This window comes from Oncorhynchus mykiss, chromosome 15, assembly GCF_013265735.2.
Source record: "Oncorhynchus mykiss isolate Arlee chromosome 15, USDA_OmykA_1.1, whole genome shotgun sequence".
Lineage (NCBI taxonomy): Eukaryota > Metazoa > Chordata > Actinopteri > Salmoniformes > Salmonidae > Oncorhynchus > Oncorhynchus mykiss.
The window spans coordinates 68,154,602-68,176,052 of record NC_048579.1 but is presented as its reverse complement, the minus strand read 5'-3'; the positions used below and the strand labels follow the sequence as shown (position 1 = coordinate 68,176,052).

Sequence of the window (21,451 nt, the reverse complement as noted above, 5' to 3'; positions counted from 1 at the left end):
TAGGGATGTCTATAGTATTAGTGTGCTGATTCACGTTGTTGCAGTGTCTAACTGGAACCATTTCAAAACCATGCAACTTTACACATGGAGCATACAGACTTAGCCAAAGCCATTTTACGTTATGTACCCCAACCACAAGGCAGACCTGTAGTAGTATCTCCAGGTGTTAACTGCTGACCTCTGTAGTGTGAGCACTGTGTCTCTGAGTAGGAGTGACAGTAGTCTAGTCCCTGATCTGTGTGGCTAAGGCGTGACAATGACCATAGGAGTTGGCAAGACAGCAGAAACAGATCTGGGACCAGGCTAGAGTGAATGTGTGTTTCTCTCTTCCAGGTTTGAGTCGTCGTCTCACGCCATCAGCATGAGTGCATACCTGAGGGAACAGAGGAGAGAGCTGTACAGCAAGAGTGGAGAACTACAAGGTAAGGGAGGGAGGGAGGGAGGGAAGGAAGGAGGGAGGAGTGTGGAGAGGTACAGAGCTGGGATGGAGTAGAACAAGGGAGGTGCCAAAACTTGAGGTGTTGCACCTCAAGCTCAACACTATAACAGAGTCCTGCGCTCGCCAGGTACACACGCGCACACAGACACACACGCACAGACAGACAGCGAGGGGGAGATTGGAGAGTGAGTCCCTGGAGAGTCTCACTGTTCCACAGTCTCTCGTTTCTCTCCCCTTGCTCCCTCACTCTGCGATGACCTTGTGGTTACAATCAGCGGCGCCTGACAGCACTGTTTGCCTGCTTGTTTCATCGTTTTTTTCAAACCCCGTTCCTCCGAGACATTGCCTGTGTGTAAAATGGAAGTGAGCGGCATGGTGGAAGAGAGATAGAGGTCGTCGAAAGGAGGAGGGGTTCCGAGAGAGAATTATTTTCAAATCCTGCATAATCGGTCATATGTCACAATTTCCATGATTGCATTTCGAGCAAACTTTAAGGTGAGTCACAGCAATGCTAAGTGTCACCTGTTTAGCATTGAACAGGTGAAACATCTCAACGACCCTCCCTCGCAGGCCTCGAGGTAGGATTTCATTTTTGATAGGAAACGCCAGTCAACACTAACCTGGCATACAGGCTCCATACACAAAATGATCGCCCCGTTCGAAAAGTCCAGATGAACATTTCCTTTAAAAAAATGTGTTCCAAATAGCCTCCAACTTTTGTCCTTACCCCCCTTTTACCCCTCGGTAGCTCAGATGTGACAAAGATAATAAAACAGCATTTGGGCTGGTGGTTGAATGCCTGGCAGCGTCAAACGAAGATGAGATTCCTCTGCCTTTCATTTCTGCTGTCACAGTGCTAAGCTCGGGTTCTTAGCTCGGGTTCTTAGCTCGGGTTCGTAGCTCGGGTTCTTAGCTCGGGTTCTTAGCTCGGGTTCTTAGCTCGGGTTCTTAGCTCGGGCAGACTGCTTAGGACCTGAATGACAGGGAGAGATTCAAGGAATCAAATGATTTAGAAAAGTTAAATCAATCGACTTGGATGAAGGGAGGGGGTGTTAAAAGTAATTGTTATCATCACACCACTGTATGTAGAAGCCATTCAGTGATTTCTGAAGCAATACATTATAATGAGAAAAACATGTAGAGACTTTGAGACAACGGTCAATCTCTTTTTTAAATGAAGCTGACTGTAGAACAGAGATTGAGAGATGTTGCGTGAGCCTGGCCAAGGGATTGTCCAACACTTAAAGAGAGCAGTATTTTCTCTACTAGACATAAGATCTCCCCTCGATACACAGTAATCCATTCACACAGTCAACCATCACCAGTACACTTTCTCTATTGGCTGATGCCAGTTTGATAGTGCAGCTGGCTCAGTTGGTTGGAGTGTGATGTTAAGAGATCCAATAATCAAATCTAACTAAATCTACACAGTTTATTAGGTACACCACCCCGTTCATGAAAATGGTTAGCTCCTACAGACACGTGGCTGTGGATTGCGACAGTTGAAGTCGGAAGTTTACATACACTTACACAGAACCCAAACCGGCTGCCATCGTGTGCCATCGTGTGCCATCGTGTGCCATCGTGTGCCATCGTGTGCCATCGTGCATAAATGTATTTTGTCCTCCCCACACCAAACACGATCACGACATGCAGGTTAAAATATCAAAACAAACTCTGAACCAATTATATTAATATGGGGACTGGTCGAAAAGCATTAAACATTTATGGCAATTTAGCTCGCTAGCTTGCACTTGCTAGCTAATTTGTCCTATTTAGCTAGCTTGCTGTTGCTAGCTAAATATTTCACTTATAATTCACTGTATCACAATTCTAGTGGGTCAGTAGTATACATACACTAAGTGGACTGTACCTTTTAAACAGCTTGGAAAATTCCAGAAAATGATGTCATGGCTTTAGAAGCTTCTGATAGGCTAATTGACATAATTTGAGTCAATTGGAGGTGTTCCTGTGGATGTATGTCAAGGTCTACCTTCAAACTCAGTGCCTCTTTGCTTGACATCATGGGAAAATCAAAAGAAATTAGCTAAGACCTCAGAAATTTGTAGACCTCCACAAGTCTGGTTCATCCTTGGGAGCAATTTCCAAACACCCCAAGGTACCACATTCATCTGTACAAACAATAGTACGCAAGTATAAACACCATGGGACCACGCAGCTGTCATAGCGCTCAGGAAGGAGACGCGTTCTGTCTCCAAGAGATGAACGTAATTTGGTGCGAGAAGTGCAAATAAATCCCAGAACAACAGCAAAAGACCTTGTGAAGATGCTGGAGGAAACAGGTACAAAAGTATCTATATTCACAGTGAAACGAGTTCTATATCGACATAACCTGACAGGCCGCTCAGCAAGGAAGAAGCCACTGCTCCAAAACCGCCATAAAAAAGCCAGACTACGGTTTGCAACTGCACATGGGGACAAAGATCGTACTTTTTGGAGAAATGTCCTCTTGTCTGATGAAACAAAAATAAGGGCTGTACTACTCTGCAGTGACAGGAGTGTAGTACTACTAGCTGTGTTTCCCATGATAATTAAGGGCTGTACTACTCTGCAGTGACAGGAGTGTAGTACTACTAGCTGTGTTTCCCATGATAATTAAGGGCTGTACTACTCTGCAGTGACAGGAGTGTAGTACTACTAGCTGTGTTTCCCATGATAATTAAGGGCTGTACTACTCTGCAGTGACAGGAGTGTAGTACTACTAGCTGTGTTTCCCATGATAATTAAGGGCTGTACTACTCTGCAGTGACAGGAGTGTAGTACTACTAGCTGTGGATGGTGGACTGTTTGTTTTTTGTCTCTTTACCTGAGGGAGATGGTACATTCTGTTACATATCCTTAACAAACAGTGTCTCTCAGGGGTGTTCGTGCATGCGTGTGTGTGTGTCTGTGTGTGTGTGAAGGGGCCCTTCCGTCTCCCTCATTACAAACACACACCCAGAGCTTAGGAAGCTTAATTACATCGGCTCTCCAATAAAGCACACCGCATATGCTTCCATTAATCCACAGCTTCATCTAAAGGCTTCATTATAGCTACATATGGACCCACAGCTGGGTGGGTGTGGGTTTGTATCGATGGGTATCGGTGTGTCCCTTTGTGTGAGAGACAGAGGGAAGGCAGGAGACATGTCCCTGTATGTTTAATCTCCCTCTAGCTAGCTCTTTGAACAAAGAGGCTCTCTCTTTCTGGTCTAGAATCATAATATAGAAAGGCTCTCGCTTTCTAGTCTAGAATCATAATATAGATAGGCTCTCTCTTTCTCATCTAGAATCATAATATAGAGAGGCTTTCTCTTTCTGGTCTAGAATCATAATATAGAGAGGCTCTCGCTTTCTAGTCTAGAATCATAATATAAAGAGGCTCTCGCTTTCTAGTCTAGAATCATAATATGTAGAGGCTTTCTCTTTCTGGTCTAGAATCATAATATAGAGAGGTTCTCGCTTTCTAGTCTAGAATCATAATATAGAGAGGCTCTCTCTTTCTCGTCTAGAATCATAATATAGAGAGGCTCTCTCTTTCTAGTCTAGAATCATAATATAGATAGGCTTTCTCTTTCTAGTCTAGAATCATAATATAGAGAGGCTCTCGCTTTCTAGTCTAGAATCATAATATAGAGAGGCTCTCTCTTTCTCGTCTAGAATCATAATATAGAGAGGCTCTCTCTTTCTAGTCTAGAATCATAATATAGAGAGGCTTTCTCTTTCTGGTCTAGAATCATAATATAGAGAGGCTCTCGCTTTCTAGTCTAGAATCATAATATAAAGAGGCTCTCGCTTTCTAGTCTAGAATCATAATATGTAGAGGCTTTCTCTTTCTGGTCTAGAATCATAATATAGAGAGGTTCTCTCTTTCTAGTCTAGAATCATAATATAGAGAGGCTTTCTCTTTCTAGTCTAGAATCATAATATAGAGAGGCTCTCTCTTTCTAGTCTAGAATCATAGTACAGAGAGGCTCTCTCTTTCTAGTCTAGAATCATAATATAGAGAGGCTCTCTCTTTCTAGTCTAGAATCATAATATAGAGAGGCTCTCTCTTTCTAGTCTAGAATCATAATATAGAGAGGCTCTCTCTTTCTAGTCTAGAATCATAGTACAGAGACCTTTTCATTCCATCCACTCCCGACTCCATGAATAAATGATGGGAACAGGGAAACCACTTCCAAGGTACAGATTTGTTATCATGGCCCTGAATGCAGGCAATTGCTATTTCCTTCCCTGTTTTTATTTTCTCCTCCAAAGTGCCGGTTGGGAGAGAGCGAGCAGGGTGGTCATCATTGCCATTTCTAAGATATTTCTCAATAACCACGTTACGTTTTTGTTAGACTACACCTTTTTGAGTTGTTTTAGTCAGCGCAGCAACAGAACAGAGCTGTATTTATTACCTTACCCCAGGGCAGGCAGTGTTGAAATGACAACTACACCATGATCCAAACACAAAGGTTTGTATATCAGCCTCCGCTCCTGCCCCGTATGACCTCCCCTCCCACCCAGACACGGTCATAATAGACCCGCAACTCTGTTTCCCGCGTTTCTATCCCCCTGTCTGCCATATTTCCCTTTTTGAATTTCAAAATGGCTTGTTGTCAAACAAAATACTTGACTCTCCACAGTAGTCCACCTTGAGTTGAGTTACACAATGAGTTGCTTTCTCCCTTAATTCCTATTGTGTTTGTGTGTGTGTCCCTCTACAGTATGTCTGCCTGCATGTGTGTGTGTATCTGTCTATCTAGAGGAGAAAAGGCAATCTGTGTATTAGTGGTGTTGTTTCTGCGTAATAGCGTGCTACCCTGGGGACGAGGAGTGGAGAGGCGCACAGTGACTGACTGCTCCGAGGGAGCGGGACCCGTGTGTCCCGTCAAACTGATTTGTGCCACACAATAGGGAGGGAGAGAGGTGCAAATGAAAACACTGACTGAAAGAGGGGAAGTAGCGAGAGAGAGGTGTGTGTGTGTGTGTGTGTGTGTGGGGGCGGGGGGGTTGCACTAATGCATTTGTGTGTGTGTTACTATGTATGCATGTCTGCCTGTGTGTTTGCATCTGTGTACTGCATAAGCTCCATGCAGCTGCACCGATTGATACACCTGTATGTCTCTTATGTCAGGCCTGTCGGGTCGAGGGGTGAGGAAGAGGGCTGTGACGGACAATGAGTATTAGCCCCGTTCTGACTGTTCTGTAATGGAAGTCCACAGCAAAGAACACCTCTCATTTTAGTCTGATAATATCTCTCCAACAGCTTCTAGAGAACCAATACCTTATAGCTCAATCACACACAGGCTTGAAACATTTTGTGAACATTTAAATACATTTCCTGGTTTTCTAGAAATCCCAGTTGGAGGATTTCCGGAATCAGGGGGGAATAAGCAGGAAATCCAGAATCAGGAGGGAATGAGCAGGAAATCCAGAATCAGGAGGGAATGAGCAGGAAATCCAGAATCAGGAGGGAATGAGCAGGAAATCCAGAATCAGGAGGGAATGAGCAGGAAATCCAGAATCAGGAGGGAATGAGCAGGAAATCTAGAATCAGGAGGGAATGAGCAGGAAATCCAGAATCAGGAGGGAATGAGCAGGAAATCCAGAATCAGGAGGGAATGAGCAGGAAATCCAGAATCAGGAGGGAATGAGCAGGAAATCCAGAATCAGGAGGGAATAAGCAGGAAATCCAGAATCAGGAGGGAATGAGCAGGAAATCCAGAATCAGGAGGGAATGAGCAGGAAATCCAGAATCAGGAGGGAATGAGCAGGAAATCTAGAATCAGGAGGGAATGAGCAGGAAATCCAGAATCAGGAGGGACTGAGCAGGAAATCCAGAATCAGGAGGGACTGAGCAGGAAATCCAGAATCAGGTGGGAATGAGCAGGAAATCCAGAATCAGGAGGGACTGAGCAGGAAATCCAGAATCAGGAGGGAATAAGCAGGAAATCCAGAATCAGGAGGGACTGAGCAGGAAATCCAGAATCAGGTGGGAATGAGCAGGAAATCCAGAATCAGGAGGGACTGAGCAGGAAATCCAGAATCAGGAGGGAAAGAGCAGGAAATCTTGAATCAGGAGGGACTGAGCAGGAAATCCAGAATCAGGAGGGAAAGAGCAGGAAATCTTGAATCAGGAGGGACTGAGCAGGAAATCCAGAATCAGGAGGGAGTAAGCAGGAAATCCAGAATCAGGAGGGAATGAGCAGGAAATCCAGAATCAGGAGGGAATGAGCATCAAATCCAGAATCAGGAGGGAATGAGCAGGAAATCCAGAATCAGGAGGGAATGAACAGGAAATCCAGAATCAGGAGGGAATAAGCAGGAAATCCAGAATCAGGAGGGAATGAGCAGGAAATCCAGAATCAGGAGGGAATGAGCAGGAAATCCAGAATTAGGAGGGAATGAGCAGGAAATCCAGAATCAGGAGGGACTGAGCAGGAAATCCAGAATCAGGAGGGACTGAGCAGGAAATCCAGAATCAGGTGGGAATGAGCAGGAAATCCAGAATCAGGAGGGAATAAGCAGGAAATCCAGAATCAGGAGGGAATAAGCAGGAAATCCAGAATCAGGTGGGAATGAGCAGGAAATCCAGAATCAGGAGGGACTGAGCAGGAAATCCAGAATCAGGAGGGAAAGAGCAGGAAATCTTGAATCAGGAGGGAATAAGCAGGAAATCCAGAATCAGGAGGGAGTAAGCAGGAAATCCAGAATCAGGAGGGAATGAGCAGGAAATCCAGAATCAGGAGGGAATGAGCATCAAATCCAGAATCAGGAGGGAATGAGCAGGAAATCCAGAATCAGGAGGGAATGAACAGGAAATCCAGAATCAGGAGGGAATAAGCAGGAAATCCAGAATCAGGAGGGAATGAGCAGGAAATCCAGAATCAGGAGGGAATGAGCAGGAAATCCAGAATTAGGAGGGAATGAGCAGGAAATCCAGAATCAGGAGGGACTGAGCAGGAAATCCAGAATCAGGAGGGACTGAGCAGGAAATCCAGAATCAGGTGGGAATGAGCAGGAAATCCAGAATCAGGAGGGACTGAGCAGGAAATCCAGAATCAGGAGGGAATAAGCAGGAAATCCAGAATCAGGAGGGACTGAGCAGGAAATCCAGAATCAGGTGGGAATGAGCAGGAAATCCAGAATCAGGAGGGACTGAGCAGGAAATCCAGAATCAGGAGGGAAAGAGCAGGAAATCTTGAATCAGGAGGGAATAAGCAGGAAATCCAGAATCAGGAGGGAGTAAGCAGGAAATCCAGAATCAGGAGGGAATGAGCAGGAAATCCAGAATCAGGAGGGAATGAGCAGGAAATCCAGAATTAGGAGGGAATGAGCAGGAAATCCAGAATTAGGAGGGAATGAGCAGGAAATCCAGAATTAGGAGGGAAAAAGCAGGAAATCCAGAATCAGGAGGGAATGAGCAGGAAATCCAGAATCAGGAGGGAATGAGCAGGAAATCCAGAATCAGGAGGGAATGAGCAGGAAATCCAGAATCAGGAGGGAATGAGCAGGAAATCCAGAATCAGGAGGGAAAAAGCAGGAAATCCAGAATCTTCCAACCAGGATTTGGGGGAAATACATCCTCTTCATACCCTCATGTTCCCAGATCACAAATGAAAAGGTGATAATCCCCTCAATCTAGCGGTTATCTTTTAATATAAAGATCGTTCCTCTTATCTGTACTCCTCCAGTGCCCTGTGTTCAAGGGGAACCACGCCATTGACTGATTTGAGCGATCGATCCTTGACTTCCGCCGACCTTCCAATTAGGATTTATCATATTCATAAATGGAACCTGAAATGGAATTGAACTTTCCCGGGAGAAAAGTCAATAATTATTAGAGGATTAAAATGAGGGTACATGCTCACCCTCTCTCTCGTTGAGTCTGCTGATCTCTCTCTTTCTCTCGTTAATTCTTCTTTCTCTTCATTTGACCTTACTAAGGCATTGATTGATCCACATGGTCTGAATGTACGATAGCGTGGCTCTGTCCTTTGTGATTGTGTGCCTGACTAATTATCTAAGGACAGGCGGGAGGGTGTTGCACGGTATACCTAAACTTCTGTACTTGTTCGATACTAGAACATGAAAAAAGTTTTGTTTCTGTTAAATGTGTCTCACGTCGTCTACTGATTGAGATCAAGTCTATCAGCCCAGCAGATGTCTCCTTATAGTTCTAGAGCACCGTGCCTGTCAAGTCTGTCTATCAGCAGATGTCTCCTTATAGCTCTAGAGCACCGTGCCTGTCAAGTCTGTCTATCAGCTGATGTCTCCTTATAGCTCTAGAGCACCGTGCCTGTCAAGTCTGTCTATCAACTGATGTCTCCTTATAGTTCTAGAGCACCATGCCTGTCAAGTCTGTCTATCAACTGATGTCTCCTTATAGTTCTAGAGCACCGTGCCTGTCAAGTCTGTCTATCAACTGATGTCTCCTTATAGTTCTAGAGCACCGTGCCTGTCAAGTCTGTCTATCAACTGATGTCTCCTTATAGTTCTAGAGCACCGTGCCTGTCAAGTCTGTCTATCAACTGATGTCTCCTTATAGTTCTAGAGCACCGTGCCTGTCAAGTCTGTCTATCAACTGATGTCTCCTTATAGTTCTAGAGCACCGTGCCTGTCAAGTCTGTCTATCAACTGATGTCTCCTTATAGTTCTAGAGCACCGTGCCTGTCAAGTCTGTCTATCAACTGATGTCTCCTTATAGTTCTAGAGCACCGTGCCTGTCAAGTCTGTCTATCAACTGATGTCTCCTTATAGTTCTAGAGCACCGTGCCTGTCAAGTCTGTCTATCAACTGATGTCTCCTTATAGTTCTAGAGCACCGTGCCTGTCAAGTCTGTCTATCAACTGATGTCTCCTTATAGTTCTAGAGCACCGTGCCTGTCAAGTCTGTCTATCAACTGATGTCTCCTTATAGTTCTAGAGCACCGTGCCTGTCAAGTCTGTCTATCAACTGATGTCTCCTTATAGTTCTAGAGCACCGTGCCTGTCAAGTCTGTCTATCAACTGATGTCTCCTTATAGTTCTAGAGCACCGTGCCTGTCAAGTCTGTCTATCAGCTGATGTCTCCTTATAGCTCTAGAGCACGTAAGGGGCTCTGATTGACATAAAAAAAACATAGATGTTGCCAAAAATTGTGTTTATTGACTTCTTTTCCCTCACCTCAGTCACGTCTCTCTCACTGTGTGTGTGTGAATGATTTTATAAAATAAAATATTTATTCTTCTATGCAAATGTTGTTGGTCAGCACAATAAAACAAGTCCCAAATGGAAAGGAAGTAGATTGTTTTTCCTCTGCAGCCTGATGAAATCAACCAAAACAAGCTCAATAACTCAATGCATGCACACACTCCTATTGAATATGCCTTCACCTGTATTGTGAACAGGCCTAGGCTACATTTTGATTTACCCAGATTATCAGTAGAGATTTACCATTCAAATAAATGACCAGTATGTTGTTATGTAAAAACTAATTGATTGTATGATTGAATAATTGATTCATTAATGCATACATTGCTGTCTTAGAAAAAATATAATGATAATGAACTCAAAATATCTGTCTGGATTAAGTGCCTTTCTGTGACTTTGGCAAATGTGCCATCTTTTCTTTGCCGTGGAGTCGTTTTGGTATCGCGTATCGTGATGGTATCGCGTATCGTGATGGTATCGCGTATCGTGATGGTATCGCGTATCGTGATGGTATCGCGTATCGTGATGGTATCGCGTATCGTGATGGTATCGCGTATCGTGATGGTATCGCGTATCGTGATGATATCGCGTATCGTGATGGTATCGCGTATCGCGTATCGTGATGGTATCGTGATGGTATCGCGTATCGTGATGGTATCGCGTATCGTGATGGTATCGCGTATCGCGTATCGTGATGGGATCGAGTTTCGTGTTTCTTAACCTGGTATTCAAGTTAAAATGATGGTGTTACAACACTAGTGTCTGTCTCTTTCTGCCTGCCTGTCTCTTTCTGCCTGTCTCTTTCTGCCTGTCTCTTTCTGCCTGCCTGTCTCTTTCTGCCTGCCTGTCTCTTTCTGCCTGTCTCTGTCTATTCACACTTATTTTGTGTACTTTGCACACGCTAATGGCTGTGTGTCTCCTAGACTAGACCTCCCTTCCTTTAATAACAATGAATGAATTGCTGCTGAAGTGGAGCCACACAGCCCGTGTTTGGACTATCACAGCCTGTGTTTGGACTATCACAGCCTGTGTTTGGACTATCACAGCCCGTGTTTGGACCATCACAGCCTGTGTTTGGACTATCACAGCCGTGTTCGTGTTTGGACCATCACAGCCCGTGTTTGGACCATCACAGCCCGTGTTTGGACCATCACAGCCCGTGTTTGGACTATCACAGCCCGTGTTTGGACTATCACAGCCCGTGTTTGGACTATCACAGCCCGTGTTTGGACTATCACAGCCCGTGTTTGGACTATCACAGCCCGTGTTTGGACCATCACAGCCCGTGTTTGGACCATCACAGCCCGTGTTTGGACCATCACAGCCCGTGTTTGGACCATCACAGCCCGTGTTTGGACCATCACAGCCCGTGTTTGGACCATCACAGCCCGTGTTTGGACCATCACAGCCCGTGTTTGGACCATCACAGCCCGTGTTTGGACCATCACAGCCCGTGTTTGGACCATCACAGCCCGTGTTTGGACCATCACAGCCCGTGTTTGGACCATCACAGCCCGTGTTTGGACCATCACAGCCCGTGTTTGGACCATCACAGCCCGTGTTTGGACCATCACAGCCCGTGTTTGGACCATCACAGCCCGTGTTTGGACCATCACAGCCCGTGTTTGGACCATCACAGCCCGTGTTTGGACCATCACAGCCCGTGTTTGGACCATCACAGCCCGTGTTTGGACCATCACAGCCCGTGTTTGGACCATCACAGCCCGTGTTTGGACCATCACAGCCCGTGTTTGGACCATCACAGCCCGTGTTTGGACCATCACAGCCCGTGTTAGGACCATCACAGCCCGTGTTAGGACTATCACAGCCCGTGTTTGGACTATCACAGCCAATTGGCAGTCAAGCCGGTCTCTGAAAGGCCACAGAGATCCATGTTGTTGTGTCAAATTATTTCAAAGGACCCCACTAAAATGGCCATTTATAAACAGTTTGTGTTACAGTATTTGTTTTTTATGTGACAGAGAAATGCCCTGACTTCAAAGATAGAGAGTAGTACTCAGTTAAACACAAGACGTACATTTAAGAAGCTGTTGTGGTTGATATTGCTTGTGCAGCTTTCAGTTTGGAGCCTTGGGTATGTTAAAACAGGCAGTTAATTGCTGGAAATGATAAGTCTCTCTGATTAGCAGCGTGGCTGGCCATATCTATTCATTTCAACACTGCTACTCTGAAACAATTTGAAAATACGGGCCCTGATCAGTGATCCCGACTTATTGGTATAGCTTATAAAATATATTTTTATTTTTTTTAATGGTTAAAATTTAGTGTAGTTACCAGATTAATTGCGTTTATAAACCGGGTAGCTTGGCTCCTGGATGCTGATTGGCTGAAAGCTGTGGTATATCAGACCATATTCCACAGGTATGACCAAAAAATACTTTTTACTGTTTGTATTAGGTTGGTAACCAGTTTATAATAGCAATAAGGCACCTCGGGGGGTTGTGGTATATGGCTAAGGGCTGTATCCAGGCTCTCTGCGTTGTGTTGTGCTTAAGAACAGCCCTTAGCCGTGGTAGATTGCCGATATACCACACCTCCTTGCACATTATTGCTTAATTAGACACAGTTGACAAAATAGTTATTAGAAATATCAAACTAATATCAAACTAGAGACTACAACAAACATACAAAACTAGACCATAAAACAGCTTTGTCAGACTAATTGGAGCCTCGTTTCCCCCGCCCCACTCACACACAAACATCCATCCGTTTACATTCAGCGGACCAATGATCTCCTCCGCAGAGCTTCCATTTGGAGAGAAACATGTGAAATTGAATTACGCTGCTGTTTCCCCACTCCTCCAACTCATTTAGACTCTCTGTTCCTCGCATTCCCCCTCTACAAATTAAATCACTGCAAAACAGAAAGCATCTGAATAGTGCATAGATACTTTGGGTAAGAGCTTGCTATCCACTCAATTGACAAATTTGCTTACTTTTCCCCTTAGCCTGGTCCCAGATCTGTTTTTGCTGAATAGCCAACTCCTGTGAAAATTTAGCATAACAATGACCATAGGAATTGGCGATACAGCAAACAGATCTGGGAGCAGGCTACTTGATGCCCAGTGTAGACCGCTGACTTGATAGAAGATGGTCCGTATAGACTCATTAACAGCTTGTTCTCAATAGACACATGGCTTTATGCCATGTAATGCACTAGTATGTCACCGTTCACTAATCAGTCACCAGTACTGAGCTGTATGGGTTATATGACTAGTTAAGTAGTTTCTCTACGGGGGCTGGTTGAACCATAGTTGAGGGAGGGAGAGGGTTACTCATTACTCAATGTGTCTGTCAACATCAGCAGTTTGAACTGCAGAGTATTTTGACGGTAGGTTTTTGTAGCACAGTTATCCGTAGTGAGGCATTGGCCTGTGAAGCCAAGATCCATTGTGGATTGAAAAGGAGCATGTGGAAGGTATTGGAACAATGTGATAATACAAGATGGAGGGGAGCAATCCTGGTTGGATGTGTTGTATGACATGTCATAAATGAGTCACAGGTGTGGTGTCGGGTTCACGCTCCAGTCCCTGATACTGAAATGCACGTCTTGGAGTAAATGACACCTTTTCCCTTCACCTTTTCATTCGCCCTTTGAATTGCTACACCACCTCGGTGATATCGTTGTTTTGAAAGATGAAATGGAAGGTTCTTTGGATACTTGGCAGGCTATTACAGTAGAAAGGTTGCATTTTTTTGTTCATTTTTTAAAAACTGAACGTAAAGCACCACATAAAGCCATAGAGAAACACACACACACACACACACACACACACACACACACACACACCTCAACAGCAACTGCATTCCACTTCCCCCTAACCTCCGGTCATAATACCTGTGTTAGGAGCGCTTCATGTTCTATTGGCTGATTCCTGTGGGCAGATGATAATGGTTAAAACAACATTAGTCTTTGATTGTCTTTCTGCCTCTCCCCAGTCTCCTCACCTTCTGGGCACTGGGAGACCAAAGCTCTCTCCAGTCTCCTCACCTTCTGGGCACTGGGAGACCAAAGCTCTCTCCAGTCTCCTCACCTTCTGGGCACTGGGAGACCAAAGCTCTCTCCAGTCTCCCCACCCTCTGGGCTCTGGGAGATCAAATCTCTCCCCACCCTCTGGGCTCTGGGAGATCAAGCCCAGTGGAGGCTGTAGGATCTCATCAGTGGGAGGTGATTGAATTAGTTCAGTGTTGAAATGAGTTTGGGAGCTGGTGATTTGCCGGGAAATGCACTGCGCTTGTTGTAATAATAACGTCAGTGTTCCCCTCTCCTCTGTAACGGGGCTTCAGCAGGCTGCTTGGGAGATGATGGGTCGTTTAGATGCTGGGGACAGACACTGATTAGCTTGTGGATAGCTTGTGGATGTTTTGAGGAAGTTAGTGCTAAAGAATTAGAAAAATATAAGATTGTTACAGTTATACTATATAAGAGACTGAACTAATGCATAATTGAGTCAGGCATCAGAACGTCCATAGAGTCAGGCATCAGAACGTCCATAGAGTCAGGCATCAGAACGTCCATAGAGTCAGGCATCAGAACGTCCATAGAGTCAGGCATCAGAACGTCCATAGCGTTAGGCATCAGAACGTCCATAGAGTCAGGCATCAGAACGTCCATAGAGTCAGGCATCAGAACGTCCATAAAGTCAGGCATCAGAACGTCCATAGAGTCAGGAATCAGAACGTTCATAGAGTCAGGCATCAGAACGTTCATAGCGTCAGGCATCAGAACGTTCATAGCGTCAGGCATCAGAACGTTTGTAACAATGAAATTACACGATGTGACATCCGTGAATAGGGTAGTAGATATACAGTATGATCTAGATAGTGGATGAGTAGGGTTGTAGATATACTGGATGGTGTAGATATTAGATGTATGTTCATGTTTATTATTGTATAATGTAGGGTCTCCAGTTGATCCATCTTCAGGTTCATCCAGATGTCAGGGAATAATATAGAGATGAAGAGATGAGGAGAAAGAGAGAGCTCCTCCTGTATTTTGTCAGACACACAGACACAGGGGACGATGTGTTGGTGGGAGGGAGGGGATAGGGCAGCAGGCAGGAGGGGAAGGAGGGGGTGTGATGGCTGACAGAGAGCAGAGGCTTAATCACAGATGGGTATAAAGAGAGGTGGAGAGAAGGGGGGGGGGGTGTTTTCCCAACTCTGGGCTAATTTTAATCAGCATGGGCCCTGTCATCATAGGGAGGCTGTCACCGCCACAGCCGTGTTTACCTTTAATCTAGCCCAAGCTGATTGGAGAAGAGAAAAGGAGAGAGGGGAGGGATGAGAGAACCTCCCGTCCTCTGAAACCTCCAACTCCCCTCAACCCTCGACTCCGGCCAGAACGCAGGAGGTGCTTCATCGGAGAGAAAATAGAAAGCAATGTCCTCTCAAACCCCCCACACCTCTATCCTGCAGCGTTCAATTAATAGTGTGGTGAACTCGGCTGTGCCCCCTTCATCAGCCTCCCTGTGACAACCTGAGTCAGGAGGCCACAGAGTAAAGATAGCTGTTTGATATAGAACCTTGATTGGAAGTTGGAGCGCTGTTGTTTTTATTTCCCCCTCAGAATGCAGTGAGATTGGGATGTTGCTATAGGGAAGTATGACTAGGTTGGGCTGCAGTGTGTCTCGTCTTAGCTTCAATGCTAAGCTAGCCATTGTATCAGATTTTACGGCCTTTCTCATAAGTAGATGCCCGGGAATATCCATGCGTCTGGTGATTGGGTAGCTTAGTGACCCCTCTTGCTATGTGTACACTGGTTCAGTAGGCTAATGTAATGGGATTGGTGTTAAGGGCTCTTTTCTACACATAACAGCCCTGATATAATGGAATTGCTCTTCACCCTAGGAGCTGTAGTCAATTATATCTCCTTCTTTCCATTACTCTTTACTTAGATTGAAGACCTCACCTCTGCCTGTTTGTCTGTATAAGGCTGGTCAAAAGTCTGTCCCATTGGGATCAGTACAGCCTCCTCTCCAACTGAGCTAAGAACACACTCATACTAAATAACTACCCAGTAGCACTCATTTCTGTCATCATGAAGTGCTTTAAGAGGCTAGTCAAGGATCACATCACCGCCACCTTACCGGCCACCCTAGACCCACTTCAGTTTGCATACTGTCCCAACAGGTCCACAGATGACGCCATCACACTGCACACTGCCCTACCTATGTAAGAATGCTGTTCATTGTCTACAGCTCTGCATTCAACACTATAGTACCCTCCAAGCTCATCATCAAGCTGGAGGCCCTGGTTCTCAACCCTTCCCTGTGCTACTGGGTCCTGGACTTTCTGATTGGCCGCCCCCTGGTGGTGAAGGTAAGAAACAACATCTCCACTTCACTGATCCTCAACACTGGGGCCCTACAAGGTTGTGTGCTCAGCCCTCTCCTGTACTCCCTGTTCACTCACGACTGCGGGGCCATGCACACCTCCAACTCGATCATCAAGTTTGCAGACGACACAACAGTAGTGGGCTTGATTACCAACAACGATGAAACCGCCTACAGGGAGGAGGTGAGGGCCCTCGGAAAACAACCTCTCACTCGACGTCAACAAAACGAAGGAGATGATCGTGGACTTCAGAAAACAGCAGAGGGAGCACCCCCTTATCCCCATCGAAGGGTCAGCAGTGGATAAGGTGGAACATTTTAAGTTAATCGGCGTATACATCACAGACAAACTGAAATGGTCCACCCACACAGACAGTGTGGTAAAGAAGGCGCAGCAGCGCCTCTTCAACCTCAGGAGGCTGAAGAAATCTGGCTTGCCACCCAAAACCCTGACAAACATTTACAGATGCACAATCGAGAGCCTCCTGTCGGGCTGTATCACAGCCTGGCACGGCAACTGGTACGGTATGTGACCAATAAAATTTGATTTGATACTTATGCGTCAGAGCAAATGTCTGGATAGAAACAACGCTGTCCCTGCAGTACCCCACAGTTGTAAAAGCTGAAGTTCTCTCTATTGAAGTTGATGTGACTGCACTAGCCATCCTTGTACTGCAACCATCTGACTGTCATGTTGGTGCCACTCCTTGTACCGTCACAGTGCATGTCTACTGTCTCTCCTGGATTAGCCTGCAGAATCTTCTCTCCATTTTGAGCACTGCAGACTAAGAAGTCAGTGCTTTCCTGGTATGAAACCTTGCCATCTTTCCAACACTCACAACTGTACCGGCCGGAGTCTGACTGAGATTATTGATCTGGAGAAATAAACTCCTCTGACTCAAACTCCGTTCCAGTCGATCCCTAAATCCAGGCAGTGATATTCTCAAGGTAAGGGTTGGAAGTGTTCCACAGCAGTGGCTCTCTTCAGCAGTGGATCTGAAGAACAAACAGTCCTCTCTTTTAACATTAGAAACATAAAAATCAGAATATTCCCCTTCTGACTTGATTGCCTCATATGCACACTACCTGTCAAAAGTTTTAGAACACCTACTCATTCAAGGGTTTTTCTTTATTTTTACTATTTTCTACATTGTAGGATAATAGTGAAGACGTCAAAACTATGAAATAACACATATGGAGTCATGTAGTAACCAAAAAAGTGTTAAACAAATAAAAATATATTTTATATTTGAGATTCTTCAAATAGCCACCCTTTGCCTTGATGACAGCTTTGCACACCATCTGTGAGATGTCCGTCTGCTGTCTGTCTGCTGGTAACACACTGCTGTCTCTGACTCTGTTAGTTGATTATTTGAATCATACGCTGTGGCCGCCTTTTAGGTCACACGTCAGTCATTCCGTTGTACTGACGCTGAAAAACAGAACAGTGCCACCCTATGGCAGGAGGATAGAACTGCAGGATGACGACATTCACTTTAGTCAGCTCTTGAAAGTTTGCCTCTCCAAATACCCTTTGTTTGTAATAGTCCCTCATCTCTCCAAGTGAATATAAGCCACATTAATGAATAACCATCTGGTACCTCAACTTATTATCTTAGTCTGCACTTGACAGCTGTGTATTTTTTAAATAGGAAAAAAAAGAAAAATTGGGGGGGGGGGGGACAGCTGTGTATTCATTATAAAAACTGGGGGTCAACCGAGCCACTAGGCGCGCTACAACACTCAATAATTAATTCAACTCAATTTACAGATATTGTCCCTTCAAATTAATTTTAATAATAGAAGCGTCTCATTAGGAGCCAATCAAACATGAGGACTTGGTGGAATGGGGAGTCTGGTGCCGACCGGGAGGTCCATGCAATATTGAACTGGCCTGATCTTATGGGGAGGGAGGGAGGGAGACCTTATGCACCAGCCAACTGACTGGGTTGGGTGGGTTCCTGGATTGGGTTTTTCCCCGGCTGTTGCACTCGTACAATACACACACGGGCATTGCAAGCACATATACACACACAGGCACTGGCAGATGAACAGATGCACACTAAACAGTCGCACAGAGGCTCGCACGCTTCCGTCCGTAAGAAAGAAGGAAGCTCCCTCGTAACCCCTCAGGGAACAGGGTTACAGTGGACTCACACTGTTTGGAGGGCCTTCTGTGTGTTCTGTCTAGGACAACTAAAACAGATGAACACTTTCAATCATGCACAGACACACTGAGGCGTACACACACCTTTTAAACGAGGCATTATGAATGTTTGGACATCCGTCTGTGTATTTGGTAGATTCTAACACATACACGTTCACACACATTCGTACACACACTTGGTAAATTCATGATTTTGAGTGTTTGGCCGTTACGCTGCAGTATCAGTACATACAAACTTGTATAGACACACACACACGCTGTGCTACACACACACGCTCTCTGAGGGATTAGGACTGTTTTTCCTTCACACTTCTGGTCCCTGTGTATTATAAAACACACACACACTCTGGCCTTAAGAGACGTGGAGTGTGTTAGAGAAGGCACTGCACGTCCTGCCTTTCCCCTCTAGATCCGGGCACGGACGGAATACATCACAGGATCAAACCATTTCTAATCAAACCCAGGAAAGTGTGGCTAATGCAATTTCACTAAGTCACTGACTGGCTTGATTGCATGTGGGCTGCGGAGTGTGTGGAGGGCGCCGTGGGAGGGGGATGGAGGCTGTCGAGGCGGTGTATATCTGTGGAGGTGTGTATGTTAGAAGCAAGTTCACCATGGCGTTGATATGGTGTGTGTGTGTTCTCTCCAGGTGTCTGTCTGGAGGTGTTGGGTGTTGTGACTGTAGATGTGTAAGGTGTAGTGGTGGGAGGGGTATTGGAGGGATTTGCCTGTATAATGTGGTTATAGTGGTGTGAGGGGTACTGGAGGGACTGGCCTGTATAATGTAGTGATAGTGGTATAGTGGTGTGAGGGGTACTGGAGGGACTGGCCTGTAGAATGTGGTGATAGTGTTGTAGTGGTGGGAGGGGTACTGGAGGGACTGGCCTGTATGATGTAGTGATAGTGTTATAGTGGTGTGAGGGGTACTGGAGGGACTGGCCTGTATAATGTAGTGGTGTGAGGGGTACTGGAGGGACTGGCCTGTATAATGTAGTGATAGTGTTGTAGTGGTGTGAGGGGTACTGGAGGGACTGGCCTGTATAATGTAGTGGTAGTGGTGTGAGGGGTACTGGAGGGACTGGCCTGTATAATGTAGTGATAGTGTTGTAGTGGTGGGAGGGGTACTGGAGGGACTGGCCTGTATAATGTAGTGATAGTGTTGTAGTGGTGTGAGGGGTACTGGAGGGACTGGCCTGTATGATGTAGTGATAGTGGTATAGTGGTGTGAGGGGTACTGGAGGGACTGTCCTGTATAATGTAGTGGTGTGAGGGGTACTGGAGGGACTGGCCTGTATAATGTAGTGATAGTGTTGTAGTGGTGGGAGGGGTACTGGAGGGACTGGCCTGTATAATGTAGTGATAGTGTTATAGTGGTGTGAGGGGTACTGGAGGGACTGGCCTGTATAATGTAGTGATAGTGTTATAGTGGTGTGAGGGGTACTGGAGGGACTGGCCTGTATAATGTAGTGATAGTGTTGTAGTGGTGTGAGGGGTACTGGAGGGACTGGCCTGTATAATGTGGTTATAGTGGTGGGAGGGGTACTGGAGGGACTGGCCTGTATAATGTAGTGGTGTGAGGGGTACTGGAGGGACTGGCCTGTATAATGTGGTTATAGTGGTGTGAGGGGTACTGGAGGGACTGGCCTGTATAATGTAGTGATAGTGTTGTAGTGGTGGGAGGGGTGCTGGAGGGACTGGCCTGTATAATGTAGTGATAGTGTTGTAGTGGTGGGAGGGGTACTGGAGGGACTGGCCTGTATAATGTAGTGATAGTGTTGTAGTGGTGGGAGGGGTGCTGGAGGGACTGGCCTGTATGATGTGGTTATAGTGGTGGGAGGGGTACTGGAGGGACTGGCCTGTATAATGTGGTTATAGTGGTGTGAGGGGTACTGGAGGGACTGGCCTGTATAATGTAGTGATAGTGTTGTAGTGGTGTGAGGGGTACTGGAGGGACTGGCCTGTATAATGTAGTGATAGTGTTGTAGTGGTGTGAGGGGTACTGGAGGGACTGGCCTGTATAATGTAGTGATAGTGTTGTAGTGGTGTGAGGGGTGCTGGAGGGACTGGCCTGTATAATGTAGTGATAGTGTTATAGTGGTGGGAGGGGTACTGGAGGGACTGGCCTGTATAATGTAGTGATAGTGTTATAGTGGTGGGAGGGGTACTGGAGGGACTGGCCTGTATAATGTAGTGATAGTGTTGTAGTGGTGGGAGGGGTGCTGGAGGGACTGGCCTGTATAATGTGGTTATAGTGGTGGGAGGGGTACTGGAGGGACTGGCCTGTATAATGTAGTGGTAGTGGTGTGAGGGGTACTGGAGGGACTGGCCTGTATAATGTAGTGATAGTGTTGTAGTGGTGGGAGGGGTACTGGAGGGACTGGCCTGTATAATGTAGTGATAGTGTTGTAGTGGTGGGAGGGGTACTGGAGGGACTGGCCTGTATAATGTAGTGATAGTGTTATAGTGGTGTGAGGGGTGCTGGAGGGACTGGCCTGTATAATGTAGTGATAGTGCTACTTCATTCCCTTCCGCATCTGCTCTCCCACAGGGTATGGACACGCCCTTCTGGCTAATCCTGGATCAGCCTCTACCACTGGGGATAGACACGCACTCACTGACACACTCACTCACTCACTCACTCACTCACTCACTCACTCACTCACTCACTCACACACGCACTCACTCACACTTACACACGCACTCACTCACTCACTCACTCACTCACTCACTCACTCACTCACTCACTCACTCACTCACTCACACTGACACACGCACGCACTCACTCTGACACACGCACTCACACTGACACACACACTCACACCCTCAGCCTGGATGTTCTGTTGTTTATAAGAGTTGCCAGGAGTCTGACCTCTGACCTGCTATCAGAGCCATCACTGTCCAGATGACTCTGAAAAGAAACATCATGAATATTAACACTCTTAATGAGATATTAATGTGGTCCATGCCCATTTGGCAGCCACACCTGGGACTCTAAGGACCATTGGGGTCGCTCCATGCCCATTTGGCAGCCACACCTGGGACTCTAAGGACCATTGGGGTCGCTCCATGCCCATTTGGCAGCCACACCTGGGACTCTAAGGACCATTGGGGTCGCTCCATGCCCATTTGGCAGCCACACCTGGGACTCTAAGGACCATTGGGGTCGCTCCATGCCCATTTGGCAGCCACACCTGGGACTCTAAGGACCATTGGGGTCGCTCCATGCCCATTTGGCAGCCACACCTGGGACTCTAAGGACCATTGGGGTCGCTCCATGCCCATTTGGCAGCCACACCTGGGACTCTAAGGA

At 46.1% G+C, this 21,451-nt stretch overlaps 1 protein-coding gene across 1 annotated transcript in view; it reads left to right on the top strand.

The window, feature by feature from the left end:
* LOC110513021 (exocyst complex component 4-like) overlaps nt 1-21,451 on the top strand; it is a 241,406-nt gene that overhangs the window by 63,885 nt on the left and 156,070 nt on the right. Inside the window, exon 9 of the mRNA XM_036945079.1 lies at nt 334-422. Within this exon, the coding sequence (XP_036800974.1) occupies nt 334-422 (89 nt within the window). The remainder of the gene's footprint in view (nt 1-333; nt 423-21,451) is intronic.